This window comes from Paramisgurnus dabryanus, chromosome 3, assembly GCF_030506205.2.
Source record: "Paramisgurnus dabryanus chromosome 3, PD_genome_1.1, whole genome shotgun sequence".
Taxonomy (NCBI): Eukaryota; Metazoa; Chordata; class Actinopteri; order Cypriniformes; family Cobitidae; genus Paramisgurnus; species Paramisgurnus dabryanus.
In genome coordinates, this window is record NC_133339.1 from 12,560,793 (window position 1) to 12,580,740 (window position 19,948).

At 37.3% G+C, this 19,948-nt stretch overlaps 1 protein-coding gene and 1 long non-coding RNA gene across 2 annotated transcripts; both read left to right on the forward strand.

Moving 5' to 3' along the window:
- The first annotated feature begins 6,557 nt into the window (after positions 1-6,557).
- LOC135768420 (uncharacterized) lies at positions 6,558-10,055 on the forward strand. Its single transcript, XM_065277651.1, has 2 exons — positions 6,558-6,627; positions 7,893-10,055. Exons 1-2 carry the CDS (start codon positions 6,573-6,575, stop codon positions 9,413-9,415), a joined length of 1,578 nt encoding a protein of 525 aa, XP_065133723.1. The 5' UTR covers positions 6,558-6,572; the 3' UTR covers positions 9,416-10,055.
- A 927-nt stretch (positions 10,056-10,982) lies between these two features.
- On the forward strand, positions 10,983-14,857 carry LOC135768929 (uncharacterized). The gene is made up of 4 exons (XR_010542300.2): positions 10,983-13,496; positions 13,714-13,770; positions 13,838-13,925; positions 14,701-14,857. It is a non-coding gene; the product is annotated as an uncharacterized lncRNA (long non-coding RNA).
- Positions 14,858-19,948: the final 5,091 nt, after the last annotated feature.

Genomic DNA, 19,948 nt, shown 5'->3' on the forward strand with positions numbered 1-19,948 from the left:
CAGAAATGACAACACACAATCCTTCACTGGTATATCACTACAGGTCATATCTTATATGTAGCTACATGCAGTTTAATAAGAAATTTATAGAGTAGCTTCTAATGAATATAGCAAGGATAAAAAACCTAGACACATTTTTTGTAATTGCCACAAACTAAGCCCGCTTTAACTTTTTACCAGTGTGCATTTAACAAATAATAGTGTTTGGGTTAATGCAGGGTATACATATACGGGTAAAAATTATGTGCTTCATTGTTTGTTTGAAATGGTTTGCATCTCACGTTAATGATCCACGTTACTCACAACAAGCCAATATTCTCAGTATATATACTGAACATGCGTGTAACAAACTTCAGTGTTACTGTTAATGTAAATGTACTTACCTCAACAAACTAAACATCATTAGAAGGTCTAAGACTTTTTTTATTCTGAAAATCTTATTGTGACAGTAATGTCTGTGTCAGGAGTTATAAAAATGGAAAACACAGACCATACCTTTGGATCCTTAGTTTCAGGGGAAAAAAGGCCATTTGGAGGCTTGTGGGTGAAGGAGCCTTCAAATTGGGACAGACGGTTTCAGCAGTAACAACATAAACAAGCAGCTTTCGTGGTACTCCCGTAACTTCCGGTAAACTCCGCTGAAAATAAATAACAACAAAGTACTTTAAATGTAGTTTATTTATATAACAAACAAAATAAACAACACTTAGATTACCTAGGAGACCAAAACATTTGTTATTTTTGATGAGGTATTTCTTCAAGAGTTCTGTTTAGCAACTAGTCAGACCATTAAAAAAACCTGAAACCGGAAGTAAAGTTCCGACCAGACGCGTATCGCGTCACCGCACGTGCATCCAATGAAACCGTCTATAGTTGTGTGTAGGTCCTACAGTGTAGCCTTGACGGCATGGGATCCACATCGGTTTTTATTGCACCGTTGTCCGCGTCGACGTGCAAACACGCTTGCAGACCGCTGGTTGGCAGTATCGTCACGTGTAACCACAGTAGCATCGCAACCGTAAAAGAAGAAGAAGCTTGGCAAGTTAACCCACAAACGAAGAAGAAACAGCAACTTGTTGTGTATGATTTGAGAAGACCAGCAATGATGGAAGTAAATAAACAGCAACTTTTGTTGCAGTTTGAGTTAAATCACATAAAATAGATATGTGTTTGATACATCTGATATAAGCGGACTGTTCTCCAGCAGCACTCTTCTTTACAAAGAGCAGACATATACAAAATTTATAATTTAAATAAAAAAACCGACAGACTTGCATTAACTTGTAAATGTGTGAGTAATTATTTATTTTACTGTAATAGGCGAACACATGGAAAACATGAATCTTAACGTATGATATAAAGTAAAATTTGTGTGTGGCATGAAAACTTATAATCTTTCTTGTCATATTTACTATCTGTATCACCAATTCCCATTAATTCCCATTTCCATGTGCGTACGCATTGGTCAAGTCCAATTTATAGTTGTGCGTAAGGTCTACGCCATAGGTTATCCGTATCCTGTGTGTAGCTCTTCGGAGGCTGACGTGTGTCTCGTCAACTTTTTAACAGCGTGTCAGTTCTACGCAGACCAGGGGAGGAGCAAGATGGCGGAGTGAGCAGATGTAGAAGTAACAGGGTCTTACAGAAAAAGTGATTTTGACATCTAAAACAGTTAATTTTGAACAACAGTCACCCCTTAAGCCGTTTTATTTAACATTCTTAAGAGATTATTGTGGGTAATTTTTTTTTGAAAAGACGGACAAAATAATATACTCTGAAAAAATGGCTAACTCTCAGGACCAAGCTAACCTCATCGAACATGACTAAAGCGAGGACGGAAAACGTGAGGCATGTTTTGATGAATGGGTGGAAGGAGAGATGCAGACGCAGATAGTAAAAACTCTGAGCGACCACACTCTATTACAGAGTCCACATACAAAGAAACTGACGGAGAAAGATGAGCATGGAAAAGCATATACGATGCTATTCACAGTCTGTCCGAGAGATTTGAGGAAAGACTGGATGCGTTCGAATAAAGTTTGAAAATTTTGAAAAGCGCATACAGAATAACGAAAAAGAAAAATGAAATAATTCAACTCAAAGCGCCAGTGGATAGGGTGAAAATAGAAAACAAGGAGTTGAAGGAAAGAAGCTGGGAAATCGAATGATCTGGAAGACGATGGAATCTCAAATTGATCGGAGAAGGAAAACGAGGATACTAGATAAATAGTGATCAGTATTCGTACAAGAGTGATTCCAATGTCAGTGGAAAAACTATGAGAAAAGGTTGGTACTGTTCATTGACTGGGCAAGTAAGATGATCCCGCCTTCAATATGACACCACGACCAATCATCATACAGTTTGGCATGCGGACAACGAGGGATGAAATATGGAGAAGGTCGAGGGAAGCCAGAGTCTACAAGGAGCTGCATGTTCATTTCAGACAGGACTGGTCAAAAGAAGATTGTGAAGCACAGGCAAAGATATCCAAAGATACAGGAGGCCAGACGTAACGGGAAGAAAGCTTGCTTGAAGGAAGGGTATGCTATTATAGATGGGAAAAGAGTGGAGGCACCTGTTACAGGTTAAATATAGATTTAGAAATTTTGATTAAGGGGACTGTTACTGTCAAAGTTGAAATCTATGATAGATTGCTCATTTCTGCCGCAAATCATATTTCGTAAGCTCATTTAAGAGAGTGCACTTTGTTTCATTCATATGTCTATTGGTTTTAGTGCTTTAAATGTTCGAGGTTTAAAGAATAACATTAAGCGTAAGGCTATTTTTTTATTTTGTAAGGAAGTCAAAACATTACATGAAACCTTACATAATGAAATAAAACAATGTCATCAAACACAACATTTATAAAACTTGATTACCTCTTTTCGTTCCCGTCTGATTAATGACTATCAGCGGTTGAGTTAAAGACAACAAATCCCATCATTCCATGCTGCTTCAGAGTATCACGTCGCATCTATGTCTACCAAATTTCACTCATGTTAAAAATACACAACTATATGAGCCAGATACACAATAATATATTAATTTCTTTCCTTGGAGCTACGATGGCAGGATGTCAAAGTTGAAAAATCTGCATGGTCAAATTTGTAAGAAAATCTGTGTAGGTTTCAAACCGATCTTTTCAAACACAGAGTATCATTATTATCTAGAAATAGGTTAGAAGTAAACCCATAATCTGTCACAAATAAAACTAAACAAGTGAAACAAAAAGTCTGAAACAGATGGTGAATGTTTTATTGACATTAAATGTTTTAATGTTTCTTCTTTCATCTCTAGTTCACACCCATAGAGTGAAAGTGATTGAGACCTTCAGTGAAGCTCCTCCTACAACAATCCACCAATAAATGCTGGAGTCAAACACACAGAGAAATCACTCCATGTGTGACAACTGAAATCTTCATGACATAATGTTGATGCTGGTGAAAGAGGAGCTTGAGAAGATGACAGTTTCACAACCATGCAGAATAAAGAATGAAGATACTGAGGAACAAATAGGTTGGTGGCTATTTTTCAATCTTTTTTATTGATGATTTAGGGATGATAAAGCTTTATTGAATTAAACCCAGGTTTCACAGACAAGGCTTAAGGCTAGTCCTAGACTAAAACACAAGTTTGAGCTCTCTCAAAAAAGGTTTTACTGACAGATCTTAAAACATTGATTTCATTGCATCCATAACAAACATTTGTTCACAAGACTTGTGAGTACTGCATCTTGTAGAGTTGAGAATTTGCTAAAGAAAACCAACTTAATGCTGGGTACACACCAAAAGATTTTTTACATCTTATAAGATTTTAAAAATGTGATAGACCACAAACACGAGGATAAAAAATCCTAGATTTAACCGTTTTGCTCCTACAGTGTGTGGTGTGCCATTATGTGTCAAAGACAGCACACCACACACAAACAGATTTTTGACCAGATTCTCGACTGTGAACACAGGAAATCCCACAAAATCTCGCGAGAATAAGCATGGCGGACAATATGCAGGAAAACATTTCAATGATAGTGCTTGGAATAATTTTTACAAGACACGTTGTATAAACATTCGTGCTGTTGCCACAAAGGAACAAGCTGATCCTACATCTCTGCTGTCCACATCAACTTCACTTTGGCTGTTTCTCAATCCGAAGGCTGTAGCCTGCGGAGGTCGCATATGCAGACTGCATACGTCATGAAACCTGGTTTATTCAAGTTAACTGAGCATTACATTCGCAAGTCATAAGTATATTACAACAATATACGATAAACTAGGAATAATAGTCAATTTTATAACTGTTAATATTCTGAAATGAGACGTATATGCACCCTACGGATTGAGAAGCGGCCTTTGTGTTGCGGCATGACTGCTTCCGTCTTCCCTCATCTCGCTTTCTGATTGGATATAGTTTAGTTTCACGTGATAATCTCAATAGCGTGCTCGCGTTTGTCCTCGGGATTCCCCACAGACAACAGGAATTCTGATCGTAAATATTCAACATGTTGAATATTTACGATTCGCGATCGGCGCGGCTCCGATGTTCTTCTGAGCAGGTTCGGACACTCTTAACACACCTCACACGAAGGAACAACCTGATAAAATAATCTGTAGAACCATCGCGATACTCGGGTCATAGCTATGATTGTCGGAAGGGGGGAAATCGGCCCAAAATCAGCCTGATTATCTTTTGGTGTGTACCCAGCATTACCCACTCATTCACATGAAACAATAGTTTGATTTACTTTTGTAAGACACTTTTGTTGTGCAAAGGCAATATGCAAGGGAGTGTAATGGTCATGAATATTGATGTGATTCACACCTGCAACCTCCTAATGGCTCATCTATCAATGAGGAGTGTGAAGCACCTAGAAGAATGAATGTGAGGAGACTTAAATGATAAGTGCTGGTAAAATGATTTGGAATGATTTGAGAAAAATTGAGTTAAAGATTTAAGGAAGGGGTCACCAATCCTGCTCCTTTTAACTTGATCTATACACATCTTAAGGGTGCAACGAGCTTTGTGCGGCTGTTTTTTTTATAGATTTTTGCTCGAAGTATCGCCTGTGTCTCTACATGTGAACTCGAGCATTGAAAACATTGTTTGTGAACACAGAGTTAACTAAAAAGAAGGTTTTGAACAACTGACTTTGGATGATTTGGCGTCCGCTCGCCGCCTTCTTCCAAGTCAAGATGTATCGATCTCCAATTGCTACGTAAGGAGGGAGGAGAGTAAAGATTGATATCTCCTAAAGCATAGTTCCATAAAAATGCATGGATAATTCGTTGTTTTGTCGCAAGTGAAAAACAATATTGACCTTCTAGTTGAAAAAGGAGCCTCATATGAGATTAATTCATTCACATTCGGAAATTGATTATCTACTTCTGGCAGAGATGACGAGCGGACATCATTACAGCCAAAGTCAGTTGTAAAAAACCTTTATTTTTAGTAAACTCCGTGTACACAAACAATGCTCGCGTTCATGTGTAGAGATCCAGGTGATACTTCGAGCAAAGTTTCATGTTGTGCCGCGCCTTCTTATGTTGTAAAATAGTGGTAGTTCGGTAGCAGCGGACAGCGGCTGGAAGAACTCATCAGGGATCGAGAAGGCATCACACCCTAACCAAGATATATTTTTTTAAAGTAGCGTTTATTTTCATGACAGTCGAGATGTGACATGTTGTCTTTCGTAGCCCTTTACTGTATCCGTAAGAATCATAGACAGTAAAAGATAAGAAATCCGTAAATCGTATCAAGGTAGCCAATGCTTGTCAATAACCTACTGGTACTCGGTAGGTCCTCAAGATGGCGGCATGACGTAAAAGGTCACATGACTGAAATCCATCTATATACTAATGCATGCCAAAGCCAGCATACTGGGCGTCATATTATTAAGTATGCTGAAAATTAAGTGATTGTTTCGCTGCTGACACACAATGGTGCTATATTAAATGATTTTACAGAGTGGTGTAAGTCGTATTTTATCAACATCCATGCGGAAAAATCGAAAGAAATATTGATCGGTTTTAGAAAAAACCCTCCCCACCCACTATTCTATAAATAATCGTGACATAGAAGTGGTGAAGCAATACAAATACCTAGGTATTATTATTGATGACAAACTCACCTTTGAGCTACAAGAAGATGCTGTTTGTAAGAAATCACATAAACTTATTTTTTAATCGTAAACTTTGTAATTTCAATGTCGATAATACTTTTATGAGGATGTTCTATTGTTGTTTTATTGAATCCATTCTTTCCTTTGCTCTTGTGAGTTGGTTCGGGTCCCTTTTGCTTAAAAACAAGAACAGGCTAGAATATATAGTTAATGTGTCATTTTGTTGCCGTCGGGCCGCAGATTTAATCTGCCTTAATGAAGGACCAAGAGACACAAAAACTCTTTTGTCCCCGCTGATAAAGATGGTCTTAATAAGTCAATTTGAGTTGTGTATAATTTATTATTGCTGTTTGTATGGTTGTAAACATTAAAGGACAGGTGGTGAATGTTTTATTGACATTAAATGTTTTTATGTCTCTTTTGGTGTTGGTGCTGGTGAAAGAGGAGCTTGAGAAGATGACAGATCCACAACCATGCAGAATAAAGGATGAAGATACTGAGGAACAAATAGGTTGGTGTCTATTTTTCAATCTTCATTATTGATGGTTGAGGAGTAATCATTGAGGAACATGAGGGGAAAATAAACTAAAATTCATAAGAGGATAACTTCCTGCATCTTTAATAGATTCAGTAGAATTACATCAGGTTTTATCCGAAGCAACCTTCGGTGGATTGAATGACTGTGATCTCCATGCAATGGTCTACTACAGTTAAAGGCAGGATAGGCAGGAATTATCTAAAAAACTTTTTTACAAATTTGTTTAAACTGTCTTTATATACAAATACATAATTAAATTCTAAGTACTCTGAAAACTTGAGTGTCTGTAGACCTTTCACGACTGTTTTAAACACAGTTAATTATTTCCATTCGGGACGAAACAAATGATTGGCTTGCGCGACTATCACTATCACTCTCTCTCGTGACCATGGCACCACCCCTGTTGCTATGGGATCTGCCCACACATGCGCACACCCGATTGATTTGAACGTGCACGAGGCACTCTAGGAAGAGCAAAAGTATGGCAGAGAAAGAGCATTCAGAACTCACAGTACCTGCATATCCAGTCAGAAAAGGCAAACGAGGCAGAAAAGGAATAAACGAAGAAATCAAACGAGAGTAAATATCGCATGGCTTTTCTACGAGTCGACGATGTGGTAGCGGTTTTGTCTCCGGAGTGTAGTCCTCATCAGAGTCAACAATGCTTTCATCACGGAAACTCTTCCATCCAAAACACTGAGTACTAAAAGCCATCCTATTTGTTTATATTCATAGTGATAAAGTTAGGTGTATTATTACATGTGATTCTGACATGATGTTACTACATGCACCGCGCTCCTTCCTCTCCGCTCGTCTCAGGTAAATGCTTCTCCCAGCAGACAGAGCCGGTCAGCGTCGCGCGTTCATGTGTTTTGGGGCGTGGCTTTAGAAGAAACCCAGAAGGGAGGGGGTGGAGTGATTGGAAAAATGAGCTGTGTTTAAAACAGTCGTGAGAAGTCTACAGACACTTGATTTTTATAATCTCTTTTTCAGAGTACTTACATTTTACTTATGTATTGGTATATAAAGACAGTTTAAACAAATTTAAACAAATTCCTGCCTATCCTGCCTTTAAACTACAAGAGCAGATATTAACAATAATATAAAAATGATATAATGTACTTCACATGAAAGATAACACATAACAGATACATGACATGTTGCTTTTGTCATACAATGTCAAATGTGTTTTGTCACTCTGGTTTATCAATTTTAACTTTTTATTGTCTTCATTTTAGATACGATGGGAATACATATAAATAATTTACTTGAACTAATAAAAGCTGATGAAACACATCAGCATATTAAAACAATACAGAAAGGTGAGGACAAAAAGTGTGAAAATAGTTTCAGTGAAGATGGACGCCCTGTGGATCACAAGAGGACTCACAGTGAGGAGAAACCTTTCACATGTCAACAGTGTGGAAAGAGTTTCACCTCTCAATGGAGTCTTAACTGGCACAGGAAAGTTCACAGTGGGGAAAAGCCATACGCATGCCAGCATTGCGACAAGAGTTTTCCAGATAAAAGTCAACTTAAGATACACATGATGACTCACACTGAAGAGAAACCTTTTACGTGTAATCTGTGTGGAAACAGTTTCAGAAGAAAACCTAATCTTAACGCACACATGAGGATTCATACTGGAGAGAAACCTTACGCATGCTATGAGTGTGGAAAGAGTTTTACATTTGCAGGTGGCCTTAACAAACATTCGAGAACTCACACTGGAGAGAAAGCATTCACGTGTCAATGCTGTAGAAAGAGTTTCACATTTAAAACAGTCCTTATCCGGCACATGAAAACTCACAGTGGGGAAAAGCCATATGCATGCCATTATTGTGACAAGAGTTTCCTAGATAAAGGTAACCTTAAGGTACACATAAGAATTCACACTGGAGAGAAACCATACATGTGCCATGAGTGTGAAAAGAGTTTTAAAACTGCAGGTGAACTTAAGATACACATGAGGTCTCACACTGGAGAGAAAGCATTCACGTGCCAACAGTGTGGAAAGAGTTTCACTTTACAAGCGAATCTTATCCGTCACATTAAACTTCACAGTGGGGAAAAGACATACACATGCCATTATTGTGACAAGAGTTTCCCAGATACAACTCAACTTAAGACACACCTGAGGTGTCACACTGGAGAAAAACCTTACATGTGTCATCTGTGTGGAAACAGTTTCAGAAGAAAACCTAACCTTAACGCACACATGAGGATTCATACTGGAGAGAAACCTTACGCATGCTATGAGTGTGAAAAGAGTTTTAAAACTGCAGGTGAACTTAAGATGCACATGAGGACTCACACTGGAGAGAAAGCATTCACGTGCCAACAGTGTGGAAAGAGTTTCACTTTACAAGCGAATCTTATCCGTCACATTAAACTTCACAGTGGGGAAAAGCCACACGCATGCCATTATTGTGACAAGAGTTTCCCAGATTCAACTCAACTTAAGACACACCTGAGGTCTCACACTGGAGAAAAACCTTACATGTGTCATCTGTGTGGAACGAGTTTTGCAACTGCAAGTTACCTTAACAGACATATGAAAATTCACACCGGAGAGAAACCTTACACTTGTCATCAATGTGGAAAGAGTTTCACCTGTCCATCGAACCTTAACCGCCACATGAAAACTCACACTGGGGAAAAGCCACACGCGTGCCATCACTGTGACAAGAGTTTCCCAGATACAAGTCAACTTAAGGTACACATGAGGTCTCACACTGGAGAAAAACTTGAAAGAGTTTAGGAGATCAAAGTAGCCTTTACTCACAAGAAGTCACGATGGAGTGAACCCTAACATGTCTTTAGTGTGAAATTGTTTTGCAAACGAGGGCGCTCTTAAGACACATGACAGTTTACAGTGGAGACAAACCGTTCACATGTCATCACTGTGGAAAGAGTTTTACAAGAAAAGATCATCTTGATGCACGCATGAGGATACACACTGGAGAGAAACCATTCACGTGCCAACAGTGTGGAAAGAGTTTTTCATGGGAAAGAAGTCTGAGAAATCACCAGAGCTTTCACTCTTGAGAAAAGACATTTGACTGAATAATGCAGTTATGACTTTGAGTTGTAATGTCAGATGTGTTGTGGAAAGAGTTTGTCAAACAGCATATGTTTTAAATGTTCATAAACATAAATGATAGCGTGAAAGCTCATGTGTGCTTTAAGTGTGGTAAAACATTTTGTTACTCTACTTCTGTTTCATGTTTTGTTGACTACAGACCCTCTTGAAAACAAATGCTTTATTTTTCATGCTTTTTATTTTTATTTCATGACTTTAATTTAATTCAAAAATCAATTCTTTCTTTCACTCTTTCAGGAAGCAAGCCATAAACAGCAACAGTAGTCAAGGCCTGTAAACAAATTGCTATTAGCGTGAGGCTTCTCACATGAAATGTTAAAGAGATACAGTCATACAGTATAATGGATGTGTGTGTTTGCTTGGTCCTGGTCTATACTAACATGTGTCATGAATTGCGACCCACGGTAGTGTGCATGTCACATATGAACAATAGATTGTACAGTTTCACCTAAGGCTGCTTGATTATGTGCAAAATCACAAAAATCACGATTATTTTGGTAAAAATCATAATTACTCTCTGACTATAAAAACATGAAGTTATTTAGCATTTGTATTAAGCCAGTGTTGCAGTAGGGTACACGTCAATTAATGGTGTTTTTCAGATTTTGATGATATAACGCTGGTGAGTATGCTCCGCAAAGATAACAAGTTGCACAGTTTATGATATCAGAGTGTAATCGCAGATACAGTAGCCCTTTAAGTACACTGTAAAAAATGCTGTAATTATGCAGCTGGTTGCCAGTAACTTACTGTAGAAGATAAAGACTGAAAATGTTTCATGTTCATTTAACTTTGAACAAACTGTTGCCAGTAAATAACATAAATGTAAAATCTACAGTAAGTTACTGGCAGCTAGTTGCCAGTACCGAGTAATACTGTAATTTTTACAGAATTTTTTTACAGTGTAGGCTTTAGCCTAATCTAAATTTTTGCCCATCCCCACTAAACATAGTGATTAATTTCACAGTCTGTACACAAATTCGTGATCGTGTTCTAGCTCCCCAAACAACATATTATTATGATCAATAGGTTAATGTTGATGTTATTAAAAAGAAAGGTCTTTATGATTTAAAACAAAAACATTCAAGCAAACAGTACTAAGTAATACTTACTCTTCAGCCAATGGAAAACATCAAAACACAATAAGAAAATGACCTGTAAAGAAAAGTGAACATAAATATACAATAGTTATTAAATTAATCCAGAATTGATGGCTTCTGTTTAAATTCTTAACCGTTTTAACAGGCTACTGTAAACTGTGTGCCCGTACTGTAAGTTAAATAACCTTACATTTACCCGTCAAACCCTACATTGAAATAACTTGCGTTATAATTATCTAAACAATGTCAAATAAATTTGAAGAACGAGGATAACACATTTTTATAGAAGGTAAAGACAAATAAAAGATCTGCATACATTAGCTCAGATGCGTCACGAGCTCAGTCAAACCACTGCATCAACAGTCAACATTAAAGTTCAGAATATTTTAGTCATATCGAATTAACTGTTACTAAAAACAAAATAAACATAACTGTGAACTGATTTTAATGACTTAACCAGGAATTAATAAAAACTTACCTTAGAATTTACCATAGAAATGAAAACTGTCGTCGGAGGTAAACGGTTAAAATCCACTTTAAACTCACGAGGACGGAGGCGCGCGCCCGCAAATACGTGTGCTCGACTTCTTGCTGCGCTGACAGGTTGATAACGTCAATGTACCGCGAGAGTGTAATTTCTTGACTCGCTCTCGCGATACATTGACGTCATCAACGTATGATGTCTGTTCTCGCAGCGCTGCATGAAGTCGAACATGACTAATAACCATAGCTAATAACACATAACAAAAGACAACATGTTAAAAAAAACAATAAAGATGGTAAAAAAAAGATGTCCCACGTCCAGACTGAACTGAAAATTAGAACTTGTTTTACAATAAATATTTCGTGTATTAAAATAAACAGAAATATTGTGCTTTTAAAACATAGCTTTTTAGATCTTCACCCGGGGGTGGGTTCAATTATTTCATAAGCATGCCTGCACATTTTGTTCTAAATGGACAGAGCTTTATAAAAAAAATAAAAATAAAAATATGGTTTTATTATAATAAAAGTGTGGTAACTAGTTTTTGATTTAACAACAAACATCAAAAGAAAATTATCTGCTAAGATAATAACAACCAATGATAATTTGGGGGCCCATTTGGGATGTGGTGTGAGTTTGCCCTGCCCACACTGTCCCACAGTATACCCCACAGTGGGCCCGCATGGGCATGTTTTGCTTACAAAAGGCTGAGGGACCTGTCTGTGGCACCGTAAAGAAAGCCGATAAAAGGTTGGATGTTATTATATTATTAATGGTATTCTTAAAATGTATATTTGAAACGTTATATTTTAGACATTGTGATGAAAATTTAATAAAAATAAAACAACCATAATAATACTTACAAAAAAATTATCCAGCCTAATCCATCTCCTGAATTCATATGGAAATCACATGCCCCACCAGTGTTAAAATCAATCAAATAGTATACATAAAATGTAAGTATTTTCATTAAATGAGTTTTTAAATTTTTATCTAAAGGATTCACAAATTAAAATATCATAATACATTCGTTTACCATTCACCGTACTGGCATCATTTTAACCAAATTTCAAAGTTGATTTTTTAAGCATTGTATTAACCTTTTGCAATCGTTTACCATTCACCGTTGTTTCAACATTGTCTCAATGTTGAAAAAACAACTGAGGTTATTTCAACCAAATTTCAACGTTGAAGATTGGTCATGCCTGCTTGGTGGTCCGGCTGGCTTGTCTTAGCTGGTTTAAGCTGGCCAGGCTAGGAGACCAGCTTGACCAGCCTGCCCAGATGGGAGACCAGCTTGACCAGCCTGGCCAGCCTGGGAGACCAGCTTGAACAGCCATAATACCAGCCTGGCCAGGCTGGGAGACCAGCTTGACCAGCCTGGCCAGCCTGGGGAACCACCTTGACCAGGCTGGGAGACCAGCTAAAACCAGCTATTTCCATCTTAAACCAGCTAAAACCAGCCAACCAGCTTAGGCTGGTTTAAGCTGTTTTTTTCAGCAGGGTTGTGTTTATATTTGCATCCAAAACATAAGTGCTCAAAAAGTGCATATCTGGTTTATCATTGTCATTAGGAAAATATAAGAAAATAATTTAGGATACAACAATTATTGTTCAGCACAGCAATTCATTTCTTTTGTATGTCACTATTCCTTCTACAGTATGTAGGCTTACATATTTCAAACCCTTTGTTTTCAATAGACAAAGACACAAGTTAATTCATAGTTCAGAGTGGATGTTGATGCAGGTTTTAGAGAGGCTTCATATTGACATATAAAATTGGTCTTTGTGGTGGTGTACATAACACCATCTTTATGTATTATGGTTTTAATCATAATTTTTTAAATGATGGCTATGTCCATGAGCTACCACCCACCATTGTAAAGCACCACCAAGCTAGCATTTTGTAATAGAAATCAATAATTTACTATTTATTTTTGAAGCATCTCCCCTACAACATTACAATGCATTTAGTATTTGTTTTGTATTCAGATCAAATTCTACTAATCATAATAACTAAGATGCAGTGTTTTGTATTTCACAATTTATATTTTCTTTTGAAAAGGGGCCATGACTTGTTTTTTATTTTATTATGTGTTTTATATTGGAGGCAGATTACCATGCAATTTGAAGAAGTGTGATAAAATACACAGAGGTGAAGTCATTTGTCTTTCCAGATGCCCAAATCTGTACCACTCAAAAAGTAATGAAGTGACAGTGTACCATGACAAAAAATTTAAACATTCTTTATTTCTTTCAAAGTTGTACTTGGGCCACAGTTTTTTGTATTTCTAACCAAAACATTACATTTATGATTGTATACTAATTAAATATATTTTTCTTTTTCTGAACTTTATCAAATGCAATGATAGCTAAGATGAGCCTGAAGAGGAGATTTGGGAAGTCTTTGCTTTGCCAGATCACCTGTGGTAAGTTTGTAAAACATATATTAAAAATTGGACCAGAACATCTCCTAAATTAATTTTTTTTTATCAGGTCGGGATGTCTGCCTTGTTGGTCTGGGCGAGTTTGAAGTCTCTCACAGACAGTCCAGAAGGTCTGGAGTCCATCTTAGCTTTTATTGGTAAGTGACTGCACAAAAGGCTGTTTGACCCACACGTAAAGCAACCAGTCAATGTTTGCTCTGTTCAGCATCTCTTTGTGGGGGGGGGGGTTAATATTGATATGACCCAAGTATTCCGACCCTTTACTCAGTTCTTAGTTGAAGCACCTTTTGAAGTAGCAATCTTTGCAACTCCTGGATTCATTTGTAACCAAAGCGATCAGAAGCACCATTCACTTCTATACTATTCTTTTAGCCTATTATGGAAGTCAATGGTGCTTTCCGGTCAGTTTGGTTACAGACATTCCTTAAAATATCTTCATATGTTTATGCGAACCCATCAGCAACCATCAAGAGAAATTGGAGGCAGCTGAGCTAAATTGCAGATATTGATGCAAATGAATATGTATAATGTAAATATAATATTGCAGTTTTCTTTTTTCATACATTTGCAGAACTTTCTAAAATTCAGTCTTTACTTTGTCATGGGGTATGTATTGTAGATTTATGAGGAAAATATCTAAACAATTACAGTAACATGCAACCACATTAAAATTTAAATGTGAAAGGGGTCTACCCTGAATAGTTTCTGAATGCACTGTAGGTGATCTTGATTGAGGCTTATTGTCACCTTTGTAAACACAAAAGCTTTCTTCCTTCATCAGATGGCTATGCAATGTTTCTAGACAGACTATTAAAGAACACACACACACCCTGATGTGCAATAACAAGATTTTTTTTATACATGGGCTAAAAATGCATCATTTTTTGAAAATGACTTTTGTTTTCTCTTTAGATGCTGTCATCAGGTTTTAAGTACAGTATGAGCCAGAATGGAAGGGTGTTGGTGGCCATAAGAAGACTGTGAGCTAAACCTACAACAAAATTCATATTTGCAGTTTTCCTAGAATATTTTTTTCTATTCAGATGAATAAAATGACTTTAAAATATTATTTTGTTTTCATATTTTATGTTTTTATTCTGTATTTGGAATATTCCACTTCTGCACTACTAACTGGAAACCTAACTGTTTGAAAGAATTTGTTTTTATCTATAAAAGATCAATTTTAACAGCTGCTTTTATGTTTATTTAGAAAGGGTAGGCACATGCCATCATTCACAAACTTTACCTACTTTAGGTGTTTAGTTTTATGGATGGGGTTGTACTGTAGGTAATGAGCAGCAAATTGCATTCTTGTAATAATTACACTAAAAACATGATATGTACAGCAAATCATTTGGTGAGTATTGAAATGTAAAGTAAAAATCTATATTTAGGGGTAAAAAGTGTGTTAAAACTGCGTCGCGATATCAACCTTGATTCACCTTTGTTGAAAGTGTGATGTTGAAACAACATTGAAATGTTGTGAAATCAACATTGAAACAACGTTGTGAAGTCAACTTTGATTCACTTTGCAAAACCAAAAGGTAATTCAACATTGATGCAACGTTGGTCCCTGACGTTGATTCAACGTTGAAATGCCGGCTGAGAAGCTAAGACCAGCCTAAACCAGCTAAAACCAGCCTGGCCAGCTAAGACCAGCTTAAACCAGCTAAAACCAGCCTGGCCAACTAAGACCAGCTTAAACCAGCCTGGCCAGCTAAGACCAGCCTGACCAGCTTAAACCAGCCTGTCCAGCTTAAACCAGCCTGTCCATCTTAAACCAGCCTGACCAGCTTAAACCAGCCTGACCAGCTAAGACCAGCCACCCGACCAGCTAAAACCAGCTAAAACCAGCTTAAACCAGTCTGGCCAGCTTAAACCAGCTAAAACCAGCCTGACCAGCTAAAACCAGCATGACCAGCTAAGACCAGCCACCCAACCAGCTAAAACCAGCTAAGACCAGCTTAAACCAGCCTGGCCAGCTAAAACCAGCCTGACCAAGACCAGCCATCCTGACCAGCTAAGACCAGCCTGACCAGCTAAAACCAGCCTGACCAGCTAAAAAAGTCGCCAAAACCCCTCTTAAACCAGCATGAAACATCCAGGCTGGGAGACCAGCTAAAACCAGCTTGACCAGCTTAAGCTGGTTTTAGCTGGTTTTTTCAGCAGGGTAGTGTCTAACCCTATGTAAGAAAGCTCCGTCAAATGCTTGACACAGTGCAATGGCTTATCTTGCATTATTGAAAGACTTGGCAAATAATCCATTCCGCCGGGAGCGCGTTTTCAAAGATCGCGCCGATGATGATGGTTATGCGGCTGTCCAAGTTCTGTCATTGTCTGTCCTCCTACAGTTGGACTGATTTCACGTCGGTGTGCTGTGACGCGTTTTTTTTTTTTTTGGCTGATAATTTAATGTCAAACCACTTTTTTATTTCTAGAAGTGTTCTCATACCCAATGGAATTAAACTCACTGGTAACATGTTCCCATGCAGATTTGTTTTCTTTTGTTAGTCATTCCTCCCGTACTAAGTGAACCAAACAGATGTGTTATTAACCTCATCCACCAGTAACTCAATTTCTGTGTCTGTAAAGTTCCTCTTTTACGCTCTCTTTGCCATTATTGCGATGAGGGAAAAAGCACAACCACGTGACTTATAACGGGAGGTGTTGTCACCATATATGGTTCATCGGAGGCGTTTCGGAATGCAAATGACCATGAACGTGCACGAGCATGGTGCTTAAGAACACTTGGGATTTATCATCAAGGATTACTTACAGATGTGCGTACGAACCACGTGCGCACGTTTGATAAATCCCGATTTTTTTGTACTAAGGCACATTCTAAATTTCATTCGTAGGTACAAATATAGAGCATTTTCTACGCAATGTTGATAAATGAGGCCCCTGATCTTTACCAGACATCTTATAGACGTACCTGTGCCATCTGGATTTATGGTTGAGAGTTCATATTGGTGATCTTATAGTCCATTTGAAAATTTTCTTACGCACTGACTGTATTCGTTTAAAAAAACCAACAAATAACTTACCTGTTTCTCATGACAAAAAGTGTGGCGGGCTAAAGTATTAAAAATTAATATGATGTTGATTTTTAAAAGTCAAATAAGCATGCTGCAATCAAATGTGCTGCTACATCATGCTCTGAATGCGCATGCAATTAAATTTCTGTGCACTGAAGGCTGGTGTTGAGTGATGTTCTCCATAATTTGATTTTGCAAATCGTTAAAAATGTTTTACAAAACTTATCAACAAAACATTTATTAAAATTAAGAGACACATTATATGAAACGTAATTCGTTTGAAAGTAACAAACAAAATTTTAATTAAACTTGAAATTTATGTCTGACACAAATTTCTCCCTACATATTGGCCTTTACAACGGCGTGGCGTTTAAAATTACAGTCTATAAGCTTATTAAATTGAAACAAAACATAAACACCGTTACGTAATATTTAAACCCAAAAATACTCAAACATATATAAAACAGTCTCTATTAGGATAAATTTTAAAACAATCTGATAGCACGTTAACAGTTGATTGGTAGATGTTAACTATTTTGGGCAAAACCTCTGTTGCAAACCTCCATTTACCTAAATAAAAATTATTTTTACTTTGAAATTGATACGCTGTCATTTTGAAATGCCAGTTCATTTATATAAAAACAGTTCACCCATGAATTCATTCTTTAAAAAACATGTTTAAAACATGTCAATCAATACATGGATTTGCCTTGGGCCCCCAAATCACTAAATCCGCCCCTAGTAGGGTATTTGATGATGTATACCGATGTCAAACAAAAAGTTTTGAAGATATTTAAGCCATATGAAATAGAATGAAGTATTTAAAAGGAAGAATTACAAACAATAGGATGCAAGCAATTGACTATAGCCAACTTATTAAATGACAGTCTAAAATCAAGAAGACAAATGTATGCAGTTTTGAGATTTATTAAGAATAGTGGGTTATATAATAGGATATAGAAGAGGTAAATCACACTCCATCACGGTAGGTGGCGGTATGCACCTTTAAATTTGGTTCGCAACCCGACATTAAACCAAAAGAAGAAGAAGAACGTTTAGAATCTCATGAAGCTGTGTTCAAAGGCTGGCATAACTAAAGTCGAATTAAATTGTCTTTAATTATTTACTTGGTTTGTCAGCAGGATTTATTAATACGTTAACTGTTAGCAGTGAGGTGAAGTTTTCTTACCCGGACTCACTGTTGTCTCTGGAGCAGGGATTCATTGTCCGGACCGCGTCATAAACATCTCCTGACTCATACAGTTGTGTACTTTGAGGTAATGTCCACCATATAATACCAATATTATTCAATGTTGTTTCATGTATTATGAATCGGATTACTGTGAAGAGTACACAAACATAGATGTTGTGCACTATTCCGACAACTTTAAAACTAACCGCGAACTGCATCTGTATTAATAATTTTTATTTTAGTTATTATTTACCTTAATATTTAGTAACGCTAGGGGAGAGCGAGGCACAAAGTAACGATTTTTAGCTTTACCTCTATCTTTCAAAAAAATATTTAAGTTTAATTAATTATTTTTTACAACAAACACATTTCTGGTACAAATGAACACTTAAAGTTTGTTTGTGAGACCTACCGTTATCTTACAATTACACTGAAAGTGAAAGGAGTGCAAACGTTACCCCATAGGTAAACAGAGGGGTTGTTGTAACACCTGCTAGAAATTTTATTTTAAAATAAAAAAACATAAGATGAAGAAATTTACCTTTATGCCTCCAAAACACTCTGTTTAATATCTTAAAGCTACACCGTGTAGTGTTTTTTTTTTTTTTTTTTTTTTTTGAGTTAATTCTTAGCAAAAACTAGGAATGGGCGATATCTTATCGTTTGCGATATACCGCCAAAATTTCCCCTCACAAAAATGTCGCCTCACGGTAACAACGATAAATCTGGTTGATGAGGTAGTTTGCGCTGGCCCAATTCACTGTTCACGTGCGGAGTGAAAACAAACATGGCAGAAGGCGGACATGAGGCTGAGGAGGTGCTTGTTGTTATTACCATGAATTTACCAATACATACAAAAATGTGCTGTTCACACATGCAGTGACGTTCCGTCTTTTTACCAGTAAGACATCATTCACACATATCAAAATACCAGTAAACTTGGAGAAAAAGCGGAAGTTACCTGTGGCGTGTGGCCGGTGAGCTCAATGTCGTATTGTAAACAATGGCGGGTTATGACTTAATGTCCACGGTCCGTATTTTGTTGTCTTTCACATCTGTGGCAAATGCTGACAGTCGCAAAGTTGCTCGTGACCAAACAGCATTGCGGCGTCAAACGGATCCTGCGTAGGCTTCACAGAGGAGCGAGGTAAAGTTAGTTTTAGGTTTGATATTCGCTGCATATCCGCCTAGGGCCGTCTGCAAATCACAGAGGGTGTGCTAAGGACGTCGGCAATTTGGCAAATAGATGGTAAGCTGTTTGAAACAACTTTGGTGAAGAAAAGTGGATGTTAACTTCAGGTGTGCTCGACTTTTAAGCAGCACATGTGTGGAAAGCTCTGTAAACAGTGCGGGGGTAAACGTGTCATCTATGAAAAAAAAACTTTCTGATCGGGCCGAAGCTGTCAGCGCTGTCTGACGTCGTCTGTTCTAAATGCCGGTAATCCTATATTTTTCGTTCACAAATGGCACTTACTGGTAAATTACTGGTAATCTTAAAACCTGTCTTACTGGTAAAGTGTACTGGCTGTAAATTACCAGTAAATTACCAGTAAAGACTGTATGTAAAGGCACTATTGACTGTTTCACACTGAACTTCTTTACTTTATCAGGTTACTTTAACATGTTTGTTACTTTATCAGGATTTATTTGCAGTTGTACTCTATTGTGATTTTGAACACATCTAAAGACATTGTTACTTTTCCTGTTTGCACTATTTTTGCACCATGAGAGTATAAATAAATACAGAATCTGTGTTTACATTTTAAACCTGTAATTGATTTGAATTATTATTGTGTAATTGTTGTTGTGTGGTGTTTTTCAGCACAGTAACTGGAAAATAACTTAAACATAACCTAATCTGATATTTTACGAAAGCGAATAATTATTGTCATTTTTATTGTCACCGCAACAAACAACGGAAATTACCGTG